Here is a 19370-nt window from a genome sequence, read left to right as displayed (position 1 = left end):
ACAGCCCAAGCACAACTGGGCACAATCTTTGATACTTTGGAACACTGGACACTTTCAGAACATTGGAAAACCTGAGGTTACCTTTTCTTACTTGCACTTACTTATGTGCAGCAAGAGAGATTTCATTCTCTTTTTTTCTTCTGTGTGAAGCCTCATTTTAACTTGGTGAGGGAGGTGGTTTCTTACCTGGGTTGCAAGTAGAACAGATGATCATCTAGGAGAACCAGAAAGGTGGAGGGAGGCTCAACCAAGGAGGGAAAATACAAAAATAGGCAGAACAGAGTCCTAGGATGAGGAGCATAAAAGTCCAAGCATAGGAAGAGCTATGATGGAGAGGAGGGAGAGGGCACTGAGTAGAAAAATAACCGTTAGAGAATGACTGAAGAACAGCCATAGGAATAATAGTGATGAAGAAAACAGAAGTGTGAGTAAGATGAGGCATGAAAAAGATGAGCAGCTAGGAATGGCATCCTGGCCTGTATCAGAAATAGTGTTGTCAGCAGAACTAGGGAGGTTGGTCATTCCCCTGTTCTCGGTTTTGGTGAGGCTGCACCTCAAATACTGTGTCCAGTTTTGGGCCCCCTCTCTACAAGAAGCACACAGTGGTCCTGGACAGAGACGGACTACCAAGCTAGTAAAGGATTTGGAGCACGTCTCATATGAGGAACGGCTGAGGGATCTGAAGCTGTTTAGCCTGGAGAAAAGGCTCAGGGGAGACCTTATCACTCTCTCAAACTACCTCAAAGGAAGTTGGAGCAAGGCAGGGTATGGTCTGTTCTCCGTAGTAACAAGCAATAGAAAAGAGGAAACAGCCTCAAGTCACACCAGGGGAGGTTCAAGGCTGGATATGAGGAGGAATTTCTTTACTGAAAGGGTTGACAGGCATTGGAACAGCTCCCCAGGGAGGTGGTGGAGTCACTGTCCCTGGAGGTGTTGTAAGAGATGGCTGAATGTTGCACTTAGGGAAATGGTCTATGATTGATAGGGCTGGGACAAAGGCAGGACTCAGTCTCAAAGGTCTCTTCCAGCTGAAATGATTCTATGATTTTATGAATGGAGATGGGGGGAAGATATAAGACCTTTCCAGGAGAATGAGAGAAGGGAAGCACAGAGACATCCTATTAGTGTAAGATGATGGTGCATGGGAGGCATGAGGGTGCTCAGGCTCGGGGTCAGTGCTCTTGAGGGGAGCAGGGCAGGGAACAGCCTGGGAAAGTGAGCAACTGGAGGAGCTGGATGGCCAAGAGGAATGGCACATGGAGCTCCCTGAAGCCACCTTTTACTGAAATGAGATAATTCAATTTATAACATTTTATTGAGATTCATAGTCTATATTACTGTGTGGAAACTAAAGTGGTTGTTTTGTGTGCTCACAGTGAGGAATGCTTTTTCTTTAGAGCTTTTTCTTTTTCTTTTTTTTCTTTCTGGTGATGATAAGGCAGCAATAAATTGCAGTCATGTCAGAGTCTGCAACAAATGTGTACTTCAGCAATGGTTCTCCCAGCCCCCTTAGGTTAGGTGCCCTGGCAACGGCCTTGTCTGTCTGCACAGCAGCAGAAAAAAAAAGGATGTTTACTGTTCCCGGCCGTAGCAGGGAAATATCTTGTGCCTTATAGTTTGAAGTACAAGTCCTTGGGAATGAAGGTTGGGGAGCATGGAGCTTCCCAGCCCCGCTGTTGGCAGCAGCCTACCCACTGCCCACCCCTGCTGGCTCTGCCTGCTGCCGAGCAGCAGATTCCCTTACCCCAGATGGGTGCTTCTGCTGCTGCTGCCCTCTTACTTTTCAGCCCCTCAGCCCTAACTGTTGCTTTCCATAGTTTTCTTCATATAGGGGAAGATATTGATAGTAATTGTTAGGAGGAAAAGTATGGTATGTGACTCATCTTTCCCACATGGGGCAGGGGGAGATAATTTCTTCTTTGAGGTTTTAAAGAAAAAATATTTTTAAGTCAGAGCAAAGAGCTTGATCTAATGACTATTTGAAGACCATATAGTTCTGCTTGGACTCAGACTGCATCAAAGTAATCATAGGTCCATGAGAAACTGAGGGAATTCACTATCACTGCAGTGTGGAAGCACTTCTAGTTCTGCGATGGGTGTGTTACTTTAAGTAAACAGGATAGGGAGTTGATATGGACTGAAGGACACACGCTGTGTTTTAATCATAGTGGAAAATTATTAATATGCTTTTCTTGTAGAGTGTAAATAGGACCTAGGAATTCACATCACTGCCTTGGGTGAGTTACTGTGACATTGGGACATTTAAGAAATGTGATGCAAGAACAGAGTGCGACTCAGATAAAAATGTCTCTTGCTGTTTCTCAATAAAATTTTGGATATTTGGTTCTCGGTTATAAACTCACTTCAAATACTCTTTCTTGTGAGAGTGTACTTGAAGTAGAGTACTTGGTGTGAAAAACTGGTATGGATGAAGCTATGGAGTAGTAAAATATATACAGTTAATTCATATCCACTTTTTAAACCTTCTTGTTTCATTTCACTTTGACAGAAGAAAGTATTTTAGTATCTTGTGTTGTATAGTCTACATTTCTAGGTTTATATTTCATCAGTGATGAGGCAAGATCAACCTGTTTCTTGCAACCACTTGACTCTGTCCAAATCCAGTGTAGTTATTCAGGCAAATAAAAGCCAAAATAGCAACATGTTAGCCCTTTTAGGTGGAGTTTGGGTATTGCAAATCCTGGACCAGGACCTTGGTAGTGACTCTGGACATAAATGATGTAATTTAAATTGGGTGGGCTGATGTTTTATGAGAGATGGGTTGAGTTGGGTTTTTTTTGAACAGTTAGGAAACATCAGTACTGTATAAAAGTAACTATATGTGTATATTTATATAGAAGTCTATACAAAAACAGCATTCAAAAGCAGAGTTACCGCTGAGGCGTTTGATCTCTGTTGAGAGATCCAGGCAGCCCTTGTTTTCTATTCATAGGATATTTCTTCTGCTTTTGGCTCTGACAGGGATGATCTGGCCTAAGGGAACTAGTAAATCCTTCCTCAAGCTGCTATGCTGTAAATGTCATAAAGCAGCAATTCTGGTTTTATTTCAGCAGGATTTTGTGAACCTGTCGCTGACTTTGAGAGGTACTCTTCAAGAGCCCTACAAGTGAACTGCTTTTAAAGATCTATTTTAAAATAGTTTAAGGGATGGGGGATGGTAAGAAGGAAGATTGTGTTTTCAAGCGTGGATGATATAAAAATGTACACTAATTCACTTCTGGATTAACGGTTTGGGTTTTTTGTTTTATTGCTCTTTGCCACAACACTGAAAACATTGACAGCAGTAGTCAAAGCAATCACACATAATGCAAGGGATCACAGTAATGATCTTAGAACACCTGCTCCAAGGGTCAAGGCAGATTTAAGTTTATATCAATCACCCAAAGTTACCTTTATAGTAACACTTCTTTCAGAAACTATGAATTCTTGACTTGTGTTTTCTTACCAGCTGGCAATGAAGAGAACACAAACATATTGAAGCCACTCCAGAGTGGAAAACAAGGTTGAACAGGGTTTGGTCTGACCCAAGGAAGACAGTGCTGTTGTTCACAGCTTGCTTTGAATTTTTGAACATTTTTGAAATTTTTTTAAATTTTTGAGTCATAAGTTTTGTTTGTCCATAATAATATTTACTTAGACTAAACTAAAGGTTTGCATCCTGGATGAAAAACAACATTACATTAACAATGTTTATTTATTTCCAATTGATTTCCTACACTGCATAGTCAGTATAGTTTGTTGTGTAGCTTATAGCATATTGTCTGACTTGGTTCAAAAACATACCATATAGTTCATATAAAATGATGAATGTATTTTGGAGCATATTTCATATTATGAGTAGACAAAATTAATGTAGCATATTTTTAAACTACTAGCTGGAAGAACAGGAGGGGAAAAAACCTGAAAAATTCAACTCCCAAGTATTGCATAAAGATGCTAGCACCACCCAACTTCCTATTCTTCCATTGTTTCTCCAAAATAAATACTGAAAAACAGATGTCCGGAACATAATGAATTTGAATGTCCCCTATTTAAAAATGTTACTTGTAAGATGGAAAGGGCTTTATGAATTCTACTTTTATGATTTGCTCTGTTATTACCATAAAAATTGGGAGTTGCAAAGTAACGTATTCAAGAGAAGAACCATTAATATTCTTTACAGCTTGATCTTGTTGATTCAGATACGAACTGTGTGAATTCCAACTTTTTCCCCTTATGTAAAATCTTCAGCTGCTGCCTTTACTGGATTTAGAGGTTATTAAAAAAATTGTAATAGCAGCTCAGGGAACAGTCAAGAACTGTCTGTCCTATACTGTCTGACCCTGACCAGCTTTTCTCCACGTGGCTTTAAATCTTCATGAAATATAATTCGGAACCAGTTCTGATACATTTTAATGCACCTAATCTCTCCGAGCATGGGTGTTGTACAGCCAGCGTGCGGAGCTCTGGGTAGGCAGTTATTGGGGCTACTGGCAGTCAACAGTGACTGCGAAATTAAAATAGATGGTTGGGTGTTACACAAAGTCTTTCACCGCCGCAGCATTTTCCCTGCAAATTTAAAACAGCTACAAGTGGAGAGCAGTGCTTTGAGCAGCTCATTCTTATTCCGACTGCAGCTTACACTGCAGCATTTCTGTACACTTCATGTTTTTCTATTAGAAATGGCACATTAAAGAGTTTATCTTAACATTTTTTAGAGGCTTAGGGGACTTCTGTATAGAAAGTGTAGTCTACTAGGAAGGGTCATGGTTTCCCGGTATCATTCTTGGCTGATGCTGGCTCACTGAGTGAGCCACAGAATGTCTCCCCTCAGCCCCCTGGCTGCTAGCTGAAGAACAGACATATAGATGGTAATATTTTATAAATATGGCTTTCTCTTAGGAGAGTTCTAGAATTAATTCAGTTCTATTAAATTCACCAATGTTCTGCACCAGAAGGCAGTGTCTGCTGTTTCAAACAAATCCTGTTACCAGCATTGGCTGGGCTTATTGTACTTTTGACTTCTTTCTTTTTCCTTTGGGGAGGTTCCTAAATTATGTAGCTACATGAAAAAAAAAAAAGGTGAACAAAACAACAGAGGAATAGGATTTAATGCAGGAATCTTAGGAAATATTTCAGTGTATGTTAAAAAAAAAAAAAAGCTTATTCCATTTCCATAAGACTTGTAGTGAATGTTAAATTGCAAAGGACTTTATCTGAATAACTATAGATTAAATGTATTCTGGTTTCATGGTTTTACTCCAGACATCCAAAAAGGACATGTATCACTTTACTAGAAATCCATATACTTGAATCTTAAATGCAGTCATTAGGAGTCTTTAGATGGTTTACCAAACTAGCATCTCAGGAAGAAAGCCCTGATAAAAAAATCTCTTTGTTTCTAATTAATCAAAGTATTACAGTAGCATTTTGAGACAATTTTAATGCAATGTATTATTCAGGAGATATCCAGGGGGTGGGAGGTTCTGCAGATTTTCTTATGGCCAGGGGTTCTCTCTAGAAGACTTCACATTTTTCTCAGTCTTGAAGTATTGATCAGTTAATTTGTTTGTCAAGATTGTAAACAGCGTTAGCTTCAAAATAAAAACCACCAACATCAAACACATAACTAATTGGTTTTCCCTATAGCTCTCTCTCCTTTAGATCAGTTGTGAAATTTTTTTTCTCCAAACTTGTTGCTAGCATTTTTAGTTGAATAAGGTTTTAGTTAGGTCATTCTAAACTCAGATTTCATGAGAAACTGGAAAAGTATCTGAGAACAAGCATAAAAAACCCAGGACACAATCCTCTATTCATCTTGGTCCATGTACATGATACATTAATGCTTATTATTTATTTAAATGCTTCAAATAGGTTTGGAACCACAAAGGAAGACAGTCCGCCTTGTGAAGTCTGAAATATAAAAGACTGGCCCGTTGAGGACTGTATTTGAAGCCCAGAGAAAAAGGAAAACAGAGGATTTAAATATATTCAGTCCATAAATATGCTGTTTCTGTGGGGCAGCAGGGAAAGAACCGTCTCAAGGAATTTGAATTAGAACATAGTGATTGTTTAGAGAAATGGAGTGGGATGATATCCTGCTTTATCATTTGGGCTGTTCCCTGTGGGGACCTGTCCTCCCTCCCATCCTCCCCCCTCAACAGAACCCTTCACAGTTCCCACCTGATCCATCACCTTGCTTTCAACGCTGAAACCAGCTCCCAGATGCTCAGATAACCAGTTTTGTGCTGGCTTCACACTACCTCACGCACCGGAGAGATGTTCCCTGTAAACACTGACTCTGTCTTTGCCCTTTTTCTGCACTATTCTTTGTGGTGGCTGCGTCACCTCTACCAATGCAGATGGCTTGTTGTATTCCCCCTTTGCCCCATCTTTCTCATCTCCCTGAACACAGAATCAGGCATAAAAAGTGATCCTGTGAGTGGATGATTTTTTCGATGACAGAGACATGGTAGTGCTGTCTATTGTAACAGGTAGTAAAAGAAAGAGAAATTTGAAACGTTAATAATAGTTTTCAGCTCTTGAAGGCAGAATCCTGAAAGTTTTTTTAATTTTTTTTATTTTTTTTTTTAAGAATGAGGGGAAAGCTGGAGTATATTCAGGGAACAGACATGGAGTAGGCAGGAAGCAAGTGGCTTCAGCTGTTAATTAGTTGGTAATAGACAGATAACGTGCTCAGCTCCTGTCTTTCTTCCCCATGTGTTGCAGGCCAACAACAAACCAGAGATCGAAGCAGCCCTCTTCCTGGACTGGATGAGACTGGAACCACAGTCCATGGTGTGGCTGCCCGTCTTGCACAGGGTGGCTGCTGCTGAGACTGCCAAACACCAAGCCAAGTGTAACATCTGCAAGGAGTGCCCGATTATTGGATTCAGGTACAGACTCACTCCCTTTCTGATAGGTGTATTACTGCTTGGTAGGTCAAGATCTCTGCTGGTTTCCAGGCAAATCATGCAATTCATTTTACATGTGTTGTTCAGAGAAAATATAATTGTGATGAGACATGAGGGAAAGTGACACCTGGACTGAGTATAGCGATGCGAGAGTTGAAGAGAACAGAAAGAATCCATTACTTAAGATACAGCCCTTCCTCTGTGTCCCAGTCTTTCCATGCCTTAACCAAAATACAAGTGAATTGTACAACTAGGAAGTTCATTGTGTCCTATATGTTCAGTTAGGTTTTCTGAATTGGATCCTAATGAGTTCCTTTCTGTCATAGTATAAAGCAAGGAATTTCCTTGAAAATTCACAGATATGTAAAGCTACCTGTGCTAAAGGAAGAATGTTGTTGGTGGAACATTAACCTGAGTGGGGGAAATGTTGCTGGGCTGTTTAAACATCTGGATTGACACCATGGTTACTATGGCAATGAATGTCACTGTTGTAGAATGACTATGTGTTGGTATGCCTGTTGAGAATCCACTTAAAGGCTAAGTAAATACTCACTTTCAATTATGCCTAGACTTGTTTTATCACTTTGCTCCACAATAGCTGCTTTGTGTGGTTTCTGTCCTTTTTATGCACGGTCTTTTTTGCCACTGGCATTTCTCCTTCTGTGGTATAGAGCTTTCTGTAATTTTGTTTCTAAAACCTAGACAGACAACAGCAACAAGCAGTATCACATAGAAAAGCCATCATTTCACGCTAACCTGGAACAGCATGAATGTTGCTGTTATGCAAGTAGTGGAGCAGTGGTTTCTGCTATGCAATTTTACAGTCAGTGGAAAATGGGGAAATTATGAAGGTATTGCTTTGGTTTGAGTCTGAGGTTTTCTTCAGTGAGGCTGTTCTTTCAATCATCTAAATTCTTTTTCTGCTTTGATTCCCTTTGAATATCTTAACTGGAAAATGACAAATATTACTGAGGAAGAGATAGGGATGGGATGTAAGTAGTTCAACACATCCATAAAGTCTAATTTTCCCGTTCTCAGAGATGGTTTATAAACTACTGAATTACTTACACGTAATGTGTGATGTATAAACAGCCAAAGACAGGTAGGTGGAATTGAAAAATGCAGCACTTGGAAAATCAAAGGATTGCAAATGAATGTATGGTCCGTAGTGAGGATTGAGAACCCGGGAAGTGGACACTGGAGCTCTGCATTTGCATCTAATTTTACTTGACTGATCTCATCTGTCTCTCGAATTTATATAGCAAGTATATTATCATGATAGTAGAGTCTGTCTGTGGCAGATTTTTTCTCTGTCTTTGCAAGTCATTGAAACTCTGTGTACACACTTGACAAAAAGATACTGTATTGGAAAGGTTTTAGAAAGCTAATACTGTGTGCCTCACTACATGTAAAACGTTGTTCTTTTGAGGTCATTGTGACTGAACTGTGTCACATATTTGGAACAAGACAACCCTTATGCCTGCAGCTCTTTCAAGCACTTCAGCATAGCAAACACAACAGTTGGCTGCCTCATATTGCTGATGAGATTAAATAATGGCCCAAAAGTGCATTCAGAGTTTTGCTTGGGTGGAATGCCATACAGTAAAGTTGTTTTGATAGGTGTGCTAGGAAGGATGCAAACAAATTCCCACCTTGTATGCAGCACTCAAGAGTTTGCTGGAGTGACTTGCTGAAGAGGCCTTTACTTGCATTTTACTTCCTCAGGACATTTTGTGTTAGGGATCATAATTAAGAGCAAAAGAGCTGAAGTTAGCACTGGAGTCAAAAAAAAAGTGTGGTGATGTCTTTCATATGTAAAGAGAGAGTCATTGTGTAGAAATCTTCACTGTTGCCCAATGATAATTTTTTTTGAAGACTGAGATCTTTGATAAACATCTGAGGCAGCAACACCTGTCCCTCTGTGGCAGAGGAGCTTGCATTTCACACTGTGTGATATCTCAGGGAAGAGAACTTACTGTAACACAGAAAACTTGACAAGCTAATAGGAAACATTCACATGCAAAGCTCTGAAGCTGTGGGTTTGGGTTTTTTTTCCTTCTCTTTTAGGTACAGAAGTTTAAAGCACTTTAACTATGACATCTGCCAAAGCTGCTTCTTCTCTGGCCGTGTTGCAAAAGGTCATAAAATGCACTATCCCATGGTGGAGTACTGCACACCAGTAAGTAGCTGTTTTATGGACTCTTACTGTCCCATCTTATTTAGAATGGGATGTTCTTATTTTTGTCCTGTGTGCAAGTCAATGGAGCATTTGGGTATCTTTTCTTCCTCCCCTGCTATGATTAAATCACCTTTTATATACTATACATGCCAGCAGTTTCTGATGCTTGGTAAAGGATGCTCCAATGATTTGAAGTAAACAGGTTCAGTGTTGGTACAATGCTGTGTTGTAGTGTACTATTGCATGCTAGTGACTTGTTCCATGTTCAGGGCCATAGTTCACTTTGCGTCCTGCAAGAAGCCCATGGTTTGTGTGAATACTCCTTGTGTCTTAGATCACAATGTTTTCTCCGCATCAGTGTGAGATCTTTCTTCCTTTCCTCAGCAAGTTGCTGCTTGACTTGTTTTCCCTGGAACACTGTGATTGCATTTTTTAAGTTCTTTACTGTTTAATGGTACCTTTGCATTATATGATCCTTTGATGATATAAAAAACCAGAGAAATTCTCAATAGAAGCAAGTTAGATTCAATTTCTGAAGACTGGAAGCCAGAGTGTTCAGTGCAATGTAACACAGATGTGCTGCATTGATGATGTGATGAGGGTCTTCATCCTTTCAGAGTTCTCGAAAGGATTGCCTTTTGTGTAAATGTTTCTCTTATACTAGAGAGCTGGCAAAGGAAAATTCCATATTGCTTTCTCTGTACGCTGCTTCTGCTTTTGTTTGTGGTAATCTTGAAACAGTGCAGTCTCTGGTTGTCATTTCCTCCTGTGATGAGATGGCCCCTAGTCTTGTACTCTCATCTGCTGGTCAAGTATAAGTGGTAAAAGTAAAGCATCAAAGTAGTTATTCATGGACTAGCATTATAAAGTTATAGGAATGGACTTTGCATCTTCATTGAAACAAAAAGGCATGGCCAAAACGAAGTAAAGACTCTCAGCTTTTCTTAGAAATTTAGGAAAGAGATAAAAATTTATTGGCCTAAAATAATACAGTAAAGCAAGATTTGCTTTGTTTTGGTGGAGTGTTTTTTAGTTATAATTTATAGATATTTATTTACATTATCTATCAACTTTCACTGTAGCATTTAAACGGCAGCGTTTAATCCAAATCTCTGCAAGGGCAGTTAATGTCCATTTGCAAGTTTTTTTGTCAGTACCCATTGGCTGCTGCTTTTCAGTGTCATCCCTCGGGGCTGAGGTTAGTGGAAAGGGCATTTGGCCTGAACTGCTGCACGAGTCAAGTCAGAGGGAAATGCTGGCACTGCCCCGGCAGGTCTGAACAGACTTCTGCATAACAGCAGCATTCCTCAAGTGACCTCTCATGATCCAGTTGTAGGCAGAGCGAGAGACTGACCATGTTAGACCATTCCATCCAGCAGCAGATGAATATCTCCTTGCTGAATGGGCTGCAGTTTTGTGTTGCAGTTTGCTACTCTTATTCTTGCTGATAAGCGACATGGGAGATTTGTGAGTGGTGCATAGATCAGCATCTTCCTACCATTTTCTTAACCTGTTCTTAAGACATCTTTTGAGGAGAGATAAATTAAAAAGGATCGTTAGACATCCCCACACCCTGCAACGACTCACTGCCACAATGAGGCTGTCATGGTTTAGCAAGGAGCAGCTTTTGCTTGGTAACAGGGGGAGCGGGTTGCAGTGAAGACCCGGTAAAGAGTTTTTGGACGCTCCCCCTGGCTCCTGGGTTCACACCCACCTCCAACCTGGCTGGGCCAATCTGGCGCCTCTGCCATCACTATTTAGGGATGGGAATTTGAAGTGCTGGCAGGAGGTGTAAGAGTGATACAAGATGGAGGCGACCACACAGATGCTACAGTCAGAGAAGGAAGGAGGACCATTAGACCAGAGATCCCTCTGCAAGCCATGGCAAGAATGCAGGCTGTACCCCTGCAACCCATGCAGGGCCATGGCAGGACTGAGAGTTACCAGCAGCTCCGTGTGAGTGCACCAAGATGGGTGAGGGACTGTGTGGGGAGACGGCCATGGCGCAGGCTGTGCTGGAGAGCCTGTGTGCCCCAGAGCAGCCCCACACGAGAGGCAGAGAGGAGCTGCAGCTTTTGTGATAAATGCACGTCAGAGCAGCCTGTGCAGGGCTGCTCTGTGTGTTTGAGGTACCCCACCCTTGCAGGGAGGACTGGTGCAAAGTGCACCTGCCCTGAGGAGCGACAAATGGCAGAAGCTATCAGGAACAGAGTGACTGAAACCCCCACTCCCTGCACCCCTGAGCCATTGGGGGGGGGGGGGGGGGGGGGGTAAAAACACTGGGATCAGGGCTCTGAGCCCGGGAAGAGGGGAGGAGTGGGGAGAAAGTGGTCTTAAAGGGCTGGTTGGGCTCTTCATTGTTGTATCACTCTGTATTGTTTTGGTTATGTTTTGGGGTTTTAAGGTTATGTTTTAGTTGATGTTGCATTAAATTATTCTGTTTTCTTCCCCAAGACCAGAGTATCCTGGTCTGTTTTGTCCTGAACCTTAAGCAGCAATTAAGCTTTCCCTGTCCTTTGGCAATCCTCAGGTCTGGTACTTGAGGTTAATCGTGGTCTTTTGTTCCCTGATGGGCCTAAACCAGGACAGAGGCCCAGCAGGTTTCTGTTCTCTCAAAAAATACAGATTGCTAATAGTTGAGCTGTGGTGAACGGGGAAACCTGCAACCGTGTCCAGATTGCTGGATCAGAATAAAGAACCATTCATAGTCAGTACTTTTTTTTTTGTGAATCCTGAACTCCAGCAGCCCGTGCTAATGTGCTGTGCCTGGCTGCGCTAGCAGCCGGTTGAATTAGAGAAGGATTAACTAGGGGGTGGAAAAAGTTAATGTGATGCACAGCAAGCCCTGATCTTTGTTGTGTTGCTACTGTTGCAAAAATAACCCCAAGTACTGTATGACTGCACAACATATCCACTGAAGCTATCATATCTAGTATGTAATTGTTTTCTAAATGAATGAAAAGCGGTTTGCAGGTGGCAGAGCACTTTTTCCTTCACCTCCTCCAGACAAAAATGTCTTCCCTTAACATGCATTTTGGCAGACAGAAGATGTGTGATGCTGCCTTTGATGTATCTTTGCAATAGCTAGATGTGCACAATGAAGTGTTTTGATATTTTTACTTTTTGATATTTTTGGCTTAGGGGAGATTTGAGAACTCACACTATATATCTGAGATGCTTTCTTGCAAAAGACTGAGGCAGAATAAGGGGAAAGCAGTTCCCCAAATTTTTATTTAGAGAGAAGAATTTCAACAGTTATTCCTGAAAGCATCACAACTGGATATGTTGTTCAGAAGCCTTTAAGAGATTTTGAATAAAGCATAGAAGAGAGCTTCTAGACTGGGATTTAAATGTAGGATCATTCTTCTGTTTGGATTTAATGAACAGAGACACACCAGCATAAAAACCACCTTGTTAGAAGGAAGTATGTCAAACTCAGATAACTGTCTGCAACTAGTGTTTACAGTCGAGACTGCGGTCTTGAGTGGGTATTTGGCAAGGCACTTTATTAAACCAAACTGGGAGAAGTCAGAAAAGTTCTTATGTGAATTAGAAGAACTATTTCTTATGAAATAGTTTTGGTTTTGGCACAGTTGGAGAACATGATCGACCCAACTGCCTATGTATTGCTTTGATTTAAGACTGCTGGGCTGCTGAAACTCCACTGTTCCTTCATTGTAAGCCAGTTCTGCTCAGAATTTTGATTTGGATTATTTTACTCTAGAAGTCACATGTAATAAAACATCTGTGAACTAAATCAGAAAGTTTGGCTGAAAATAGCCTCAGTTTATCATCTTGTCCACATAGTATTCACATTTTCTTTGCCTTTCTTATTCTCCTTTAACGCTTTTTAAATAGCGATTGGATTGTATGAGAGTTACCCGGTGCTTCTAGTTATCACTAGGAGATATATTTTCTTTTTGGGATTCTTGTGCAACCAGCTAGATTGGGATGTTTCTGTGCAAACACACTAACTTCTTAGTTGTGATGCAGAAGGTTCAGAGGTGCAAAGTAGGGCAACAGTACCAGGAAGGTTGAAGTGAAGAATGTTTTGTTGTTAATCATACCTGGAAACAATCCAAATTACAGTAAAATGCAGTGGAAAGTGTTCACAACAGTGAAAACAGACAAGGCAGGAATAAATGGTTTTAAATGGTTATAAATTATGCAGGTGAACAATCCAAACAGAAAACTGTGCTTAATCCATTTATGCCAAGACTAAATAGTAAAAGTTTTCTTCTGTACTCAGCAGATGTGTTCTGTGTGCTGTCCTCCTGCCAGCTTCCTTACGAGCTCTCCTAGGAGGCACTGCAGGTGGCATTCTGCAGAGGGAATTCCCTTCTGCCAGGGGCATGTGGGGCCGCCTCAGTAAATCCCTGTTTTGGAGACCTCTGGGTGGTCTGGGCATACTTAATCCCATCCTTCTCCAACGTGTCTTTAGTTCTGACATCTTAAGGAAGTGATACTCATTATCGAGCACTGTCTCAGTTTTTTTAAAACACAGATGCTCCTGTACTGGCTGTAGGTTCTGCTGTGTCACTTCCATACCAGTCATTGCATGCACTGAATTTTCCTACCACACAGACTGACCAGAAAGAGAGCCAAAATTTTTCTTTCCTCTCTTACATGAAGCTTGTAGCTGTTGTCAGTACAGGGATAGTGTTGGTCCTTTCTGTTAATGCATTTCAGTCTTTCTGCAGATTATTTTTCAGTGCATTCTTAATTTTTCTACCCAGGCAATTGTTAAAAATACATACATCCGTGTTTCAACAGTGCTGTGGAAAGTTGGCTAGACGGATAGGTCCCAGCACCTCCTCCCTCTCTAAATAGAAGGCATAGAACTCATTTAAAAATGTCGGAAAGATTAACTTTTACCTCATTTATTTCCTTCAAATTAGATACACTGCAGAAGCAATATCATTATGTGGGTCAGGAAGAACTTAATTTACTGTGGAAGAGAGGTATTTCAGAGTTGAGTGTCTCTGTGAGGTGCAGAGGAGGGAGTGCAGCCTAACTAAAGTAACTGAATCTTCCATTAAAATGCTTCAGAAAATCGCCTGACCCTTAATCAGGCTCGCAAGAAGTCTTGCATCTTCCCAGCAGACATCCTTTGAACTCTTCCCGGCTCATTCTGGTCTTTAGAAAACTAATTCCGCTTTACACTCCTTTGCTGGTCTGTATAGCACCAAGGAAAACTGACTGCAGGCAAGGGAGTAGGAAACTTTGTGCAAATTGTACCCTCCTCAGGGTATTGATCTTAAATGCCTGCTAGCTTCAGATTAAACAAGTGCGGGAAGAAATAACTGATCTAAGAGCTTTCAGTAGCTCTCACCTGCTTTTTATTTCTCTTTGATCAAATTATTAATGGCAGAGGAGGCTGAGAAGGGAAACTGGAAAGAAAACGTACTGAGAGTCTGAGCTGGACTTGCATGGACTGACAAGTCTGTGAGATTTGGATGACAAACCTGTGTTAGGAGTCAGGATCTAGCCAGTGAAAAACAGCTGGCTGGCACACAGATTGGCTGTGTGTCCTCTGTTACAGGGTAAGAGCAAGCAGAGAATCCCCTGAACCAGATGAGGAAATGACTAATTTTTGTCTTAATTGTCGCTTGTCCTCTTGAGATGAAGCATGAGCCTGTCAGGGGCTTCTGGAGCTTTCTTTTTTTCCTCCTTCCTTTCTTCCTTCTTCCTTACTGTGCCCAATTTTGGGCTCACCAGTTCAAGAGGCACAGGGAATTACTGGAGGGAGTCCAGTGGATGGCTATCAAGGTGGTTAGGGGACTGGAATGTCTCTCTTACAAGGAAAGGCTGAGAGTCCTGGGGCTGTTTAGCCTGGAGAACAGAAGACTGAGAGGGAACTTTATCAATGCTTATAAATACTTAAAAGAACAGGTGTCAAGAAGATGGGTCGAGTTTTTTCTGTAGTACCCAGGGACAGCACAAGGGGTAATAGACACAGGCCGGAGCACAGGCAGTTCCACTCGAACAAGAGAAGAGACCTCTTTCCTGTGAAGGTCTTTCCTTGGCACAGGCTGTCTGGGAAGGGTGTGGAGTCTTCTTCTTGGGAGGTTTTCAGAACCTGCCTGGATACCTGCCATTGTGACTTGATTGAGGTGAACCTCAATGATCTTGAGGTTAAGGTGATCTCTAGAGTCCCTTCCTTCCAGTGCCTGCCATTCTGTGATTCCTCTTTTCTAGCAGTGTTGCTGTGCAGTACATTGTAAAGTGACAGCAATAAATAAATAAAATTTGTGTTTCTGGAGGTCAAGCCGTTGGCAGCTGTGCTTGGTGTGGCCACAGCTCTTGAAAGTGACCCAGCAAAGGAGGAGGCAACCAAAAAACCATAACAACCTCTTGAAAGATTATTTCTTTGTGATTTGTGGCTTTCAGACAACTTCAGGAGAAGATGTCCGTGACTTTGCCAAGGTACTAAAAAACAAATTTCGAACAAAAAGATATTTTGCAAAGCACCCACGAATGGGCTACCTGCCTGTGCAAACTGTCTTGGAGGGAGACAACATGGAAACGTGAGTAGCTCTAAAATGTCTAAGTAGCAATTTGTTTGGTATGCTCTTTGAGCTCCCCAGCTGGTGCCAACTTCCTAAACGCATAAAGCCTCTTTATTCATTTCTGTTAACCTCGCCTGGCAGGATAACACAAGCTGGGATTCCAATTGCCATTGCCTTTATCTGTTTTCACCTGTCCTCATACAGGAACTTCAACTTCAGTTAGTGGAAGAAAAAATACTTACCATCTTACTTGACAGCCTTATAAACTTCTAAGTTTGGTATGGCAATTTAGAGACTAATCATCTCTTCATTAAATTTTTATTTTCTTCCAAGTAGATGTCTTTCCATGGTTTTTTATTTTTTTAATTAGACTAGTGTGTTTCGAAGCTTCTAATCTGATTTCTTCTTTTCTCACCTTATAAATTTATTCTTATTAAATTACTTTGATGTCTACATGAAAAAAAAAAAGAAAAAAGCAGTAATGATGTACATGGAGAAATCGATGAGTTAACCCGCTTCCCTTTGGGTTTTTTTACAAGCTTAATCAGATATTTAATGGCAATTGCATGCAGCTTGTTCTCTCTCTCTTTTTTTCTCTTTCTCCTTTTTAATTTTAGATTGCAATTTTTATTCTCACTTTTTGGTTGGTTGCCCTTCACAGTCATTCATGTTGGTCCGTTGAATTTCTGGTTTTCAGTAGTTGTTTTTTATGTTGTTCCCTTTTTTTTTTTTTTAACCTTTCTTAGTTATTTTGCTGCTGAGTTTCTTCTGCCTCTCTCTTCACCTCCTCATTTTTTGTCTTGCAGTCCTGTTACTCTGATCAACTTCTGGCCAGTAGATTCTGCGTGAGTACTTTTGCTGAAGTGTGCTGCTGCTGCTGCTACTGCTGCTGCGTTCCCTCACTTTTTTTTGTTTGTTTCTTTGTTTAGTTTTACATAAGTTCATTTCCTTCTTTCCTTAATGATTAATTTTCTTTGGTGCACTCTCTGAAGGAATGTTTTGATCCCAAATGAGTAGAACGGGATAAATCCAGGAATTGCCAGCAATCGTGGGTTGTACACTGTATACCCTTTCTGGAGTATGTATTTTCATCAACTAATGCTTATGAAAGTTTGTCATTGAAAAGCCTATGTTTCTGAATAAGTGTCAATCCCTCTGAATGTGTACTAAATGCTTTTTGAGAGATAGAAATTGAACTTGATGGATTTCATTCAGTTTCAGGAATTATATGATTTGGTTTTATGCGCAACTGTGCACACTCAACACTCATGTGCCCCAGATAATCCAGAGCTCACTGGACATTTTATTACAGCTTTTTAGATACAGTGAGATTTGTGTAGGCAGGTTGAAATGGGGAAATGTTTACTGTATTTTCTTCAGAGGTTAAAAAGACAGGATTTTTCAGCTATTAAATGGATTTTCACTCTAGCAGCATTCCTGCACATGCTTTGTCTTACTGTCGTAGTAATATCTTCAGCATATACTAAAGAGAGAGAGAGAGAGATATGTATATATATATATATATATATATAAAAAAAATTAACATTTGCTACTATTAGTGTTACCTGGATGATTTTAGAATAATGCTAAAGAAGGATTCTTTTTAATTCACATATTCATAACTTATGAGAAATTAATAAACAGAATTTTATATATTTCTATATGGTGAAATGTATATGGCTTGCACCTTCATTGAATTTTTGGTAGAATAAAAAGTAGTGAAATATACATACTGGTTTATAATTTTCATTTGAGCACAAACCATTGGGAAGTCAAGTGCTCTACCTCTAGGAAGTTTTAAGCAACCAAGGAACACTTCAAGTACTGCAAACCTCACGTGATCGAGGGTTCACTCACAGAATACACCAAAAGGCTGGAGTCAGACTGAGGGGCTTGGATGATTGTAGCGTACTATATACTCAACTTCATATATTTATTTCTTACCCTTTAGAAAGATTGCGAAGTTAAAAGTAACATTTTAAAAGCTTGGTTAATGCGGAATGCCATTGCTGTGTCTGCCATAACATGTAATTAAGCTGCCATAACATGCTTAATTCTAGTTACTTACAGTAATAACATGGTGGTATGCCTCTACCAATAGCTTCACACCATGGGTTTGCTTTCATATATGCTACAGGGAGTTTAACTTGCATATAATACTTACGAAAACTGGAGAAATACTGAGAAGCGGGATTGGTACACAGAGGTTGCGTCTTTTATCAGACCAATCAGATATTTTCCTGAGCACAGTCTTTTCATCTAGTGTGACAGGAAAGCAGAAAATTAAGAAATGAATAATGGCTGGAAAGAATTGCTCATCATTTTGTTCTGCTACGTTGGTTCCTTTTCTTTGTGCTCGACCACTGAGCTTACAACACTAGTTACTGAGCTATCCAGGTTTAAAGCCATTTCTCAGTTACAGGACTGATTCCAACTTTGGCAGTCAAACCTCTTATTCTGGTTATCACAAAACTTCCTCATGTTTTCTAAGATCCTGCCTTTTTCTGGTGCTTTCGTGCCAATTTTCTGGTAATCTTCAAAGTACTCCGGAAGAGCGTAACCTGGCAGCAGCATTCAGCAATGCTGGTGCTATCCTGTCATCAACATGTGGTATGCATAGAACTTTTTAAAAATACATACATACATATTTTTTGTTAAAAGTTAGGGATTCTGGCTGCTTATTATTCTGTATTTTGCACAGATATTCTGCTTGCCAGGCATTAAAGGGATAGCTCACACTTTTTGTGAGAATTTGTATCTTTTTACTTGGACTATGGGCTGTCAGTGGTACAAATGCAATTTAATTGATGCTACATTTTTAAGAAGCATCAAGTGAAAATGCTGAATAGCAAGAAGAGTGCCCTTGTCTTGCCAGCCAGGTCTCCGGGGATGCAGGAAACTGCAGAAGGTGGCATTTGCCACTTGATCAACATTTCACTTGACTGGAATTCCCCAGGCTGATCCTGCAGACCCCATCTTGAGCAATGCAGCTGTGAAGCCCTTGTAAAAGGGATAGTTATCTTGGTTAAATATTAGTTATGTCTCTCAGCCTTCTTGCTGACTGTTCAAACTGCTTAGGTGTGCTTGGAGAGGAAAGACAATGAGCTCTAGCACAGATGGTCTCCAAAGAGTATGTCTGCACAACAGCCTGCAATGCAGCACAGTTATTCTCAAGCTTGCTCAGATACTGGCAAAAGTATACCTCTGAGGAGCTACATTCAACACAAAGACTGCAGTGCTTCTCAAAATGTTTTCATCAGTAAACTTTTAAAAAGCTGGTTGAGGTAAATCTCCATTGCAGTATGTTCTGATGCAGAGACAAACCTGGCAACCTGCCTGCAGTTGATGGAGAGACAAAATCAGCTTCAACAAGTCACGCAACACTGTTTTGTCTTTGAAATGTGTACATTACATGTCTTGCCCATTTCTGAAGTTGAAGTTCATTTGAAGGCAGCAAGAGTGCAATCATGCAGTCAGGCCCATCTTTTGCCTTGCATTACTGCCAAAAGGGACGTCTCTAAATTGGTCCCAGCCAAGTGCAGTCCTTCCCTTCATACTGGTACCAAATACATGTGCAATGCTAGTGTAAGAGGGACTAGGAGAATGATCCAGCTCAAAATTAAAGCTGCTTTTAACACAGTATTAGCAGCAACATTTGTGTCCACGTTGAAACCAAGACCTCATCTTTCATTGAGAGTACCAGCTGACCATCTACTGTATGTCAAACATATAAAAAGTGGGGATTGCATCAATTTATCAGAAATCCAT

The 19370-nt window shown here is 40.7% G+C and overlaps 1 protein-coding gene across 13 annotated transcripts in view; it reads left to right on the top strand.

Annotated features, from left to right (window-relative positions):
• Window positions 1–19370, top strand: part of DMD (dystrophin) — a 1219670-nt gene that overhangs the window by 1165407 nt on the left and 34893 nt on the right. For 9 of the 13 annotated variants that reach the window (XM_061999893.1, XM_061999885.1, XM_061999862.1 and 6 more), the window contains 4 exons: window positions 6730–6896; window positions 8982–9093; window positions 15484–15620; window positions 16409–16447. In XM_061999893.1, the coding sequence (XP_061855877.1) occupies window positions 6730–6896; window positions 8982–9093; window positions 15484–15620; window positions 16409–16447 (455 nt within the window). The remainder of the gene's footprint in view (window positions 1–6729; window positions 6897–8981; window positions 9094–15483; window positions 15621–16408; window positions 16448–19370) is intronic. The other 4 variants (XM_061999868.1, XM_061999837.1, XM_061999906.1 and 1 more) reach the window with 1 other exon arrangement.

This window comes from Colius striatus, chromosome 1 (genome assembly GCF_028858725.1).
Source record: "Colius striatus isolate bColStr4 chromosome 1, bColStr4.1.hap1, whole genome shotgun sequence".
Classification (NCBI taxonomy): Eukaryota; Metazoa; Chordata; class Aves; order Coliiformes; family Coliidae; genus Colius; species Colius striatus.
Note: the sequence above shows the minus strand (reverse complement) of the source record. Positions and strands in the feature narration are given on the sequence as shown.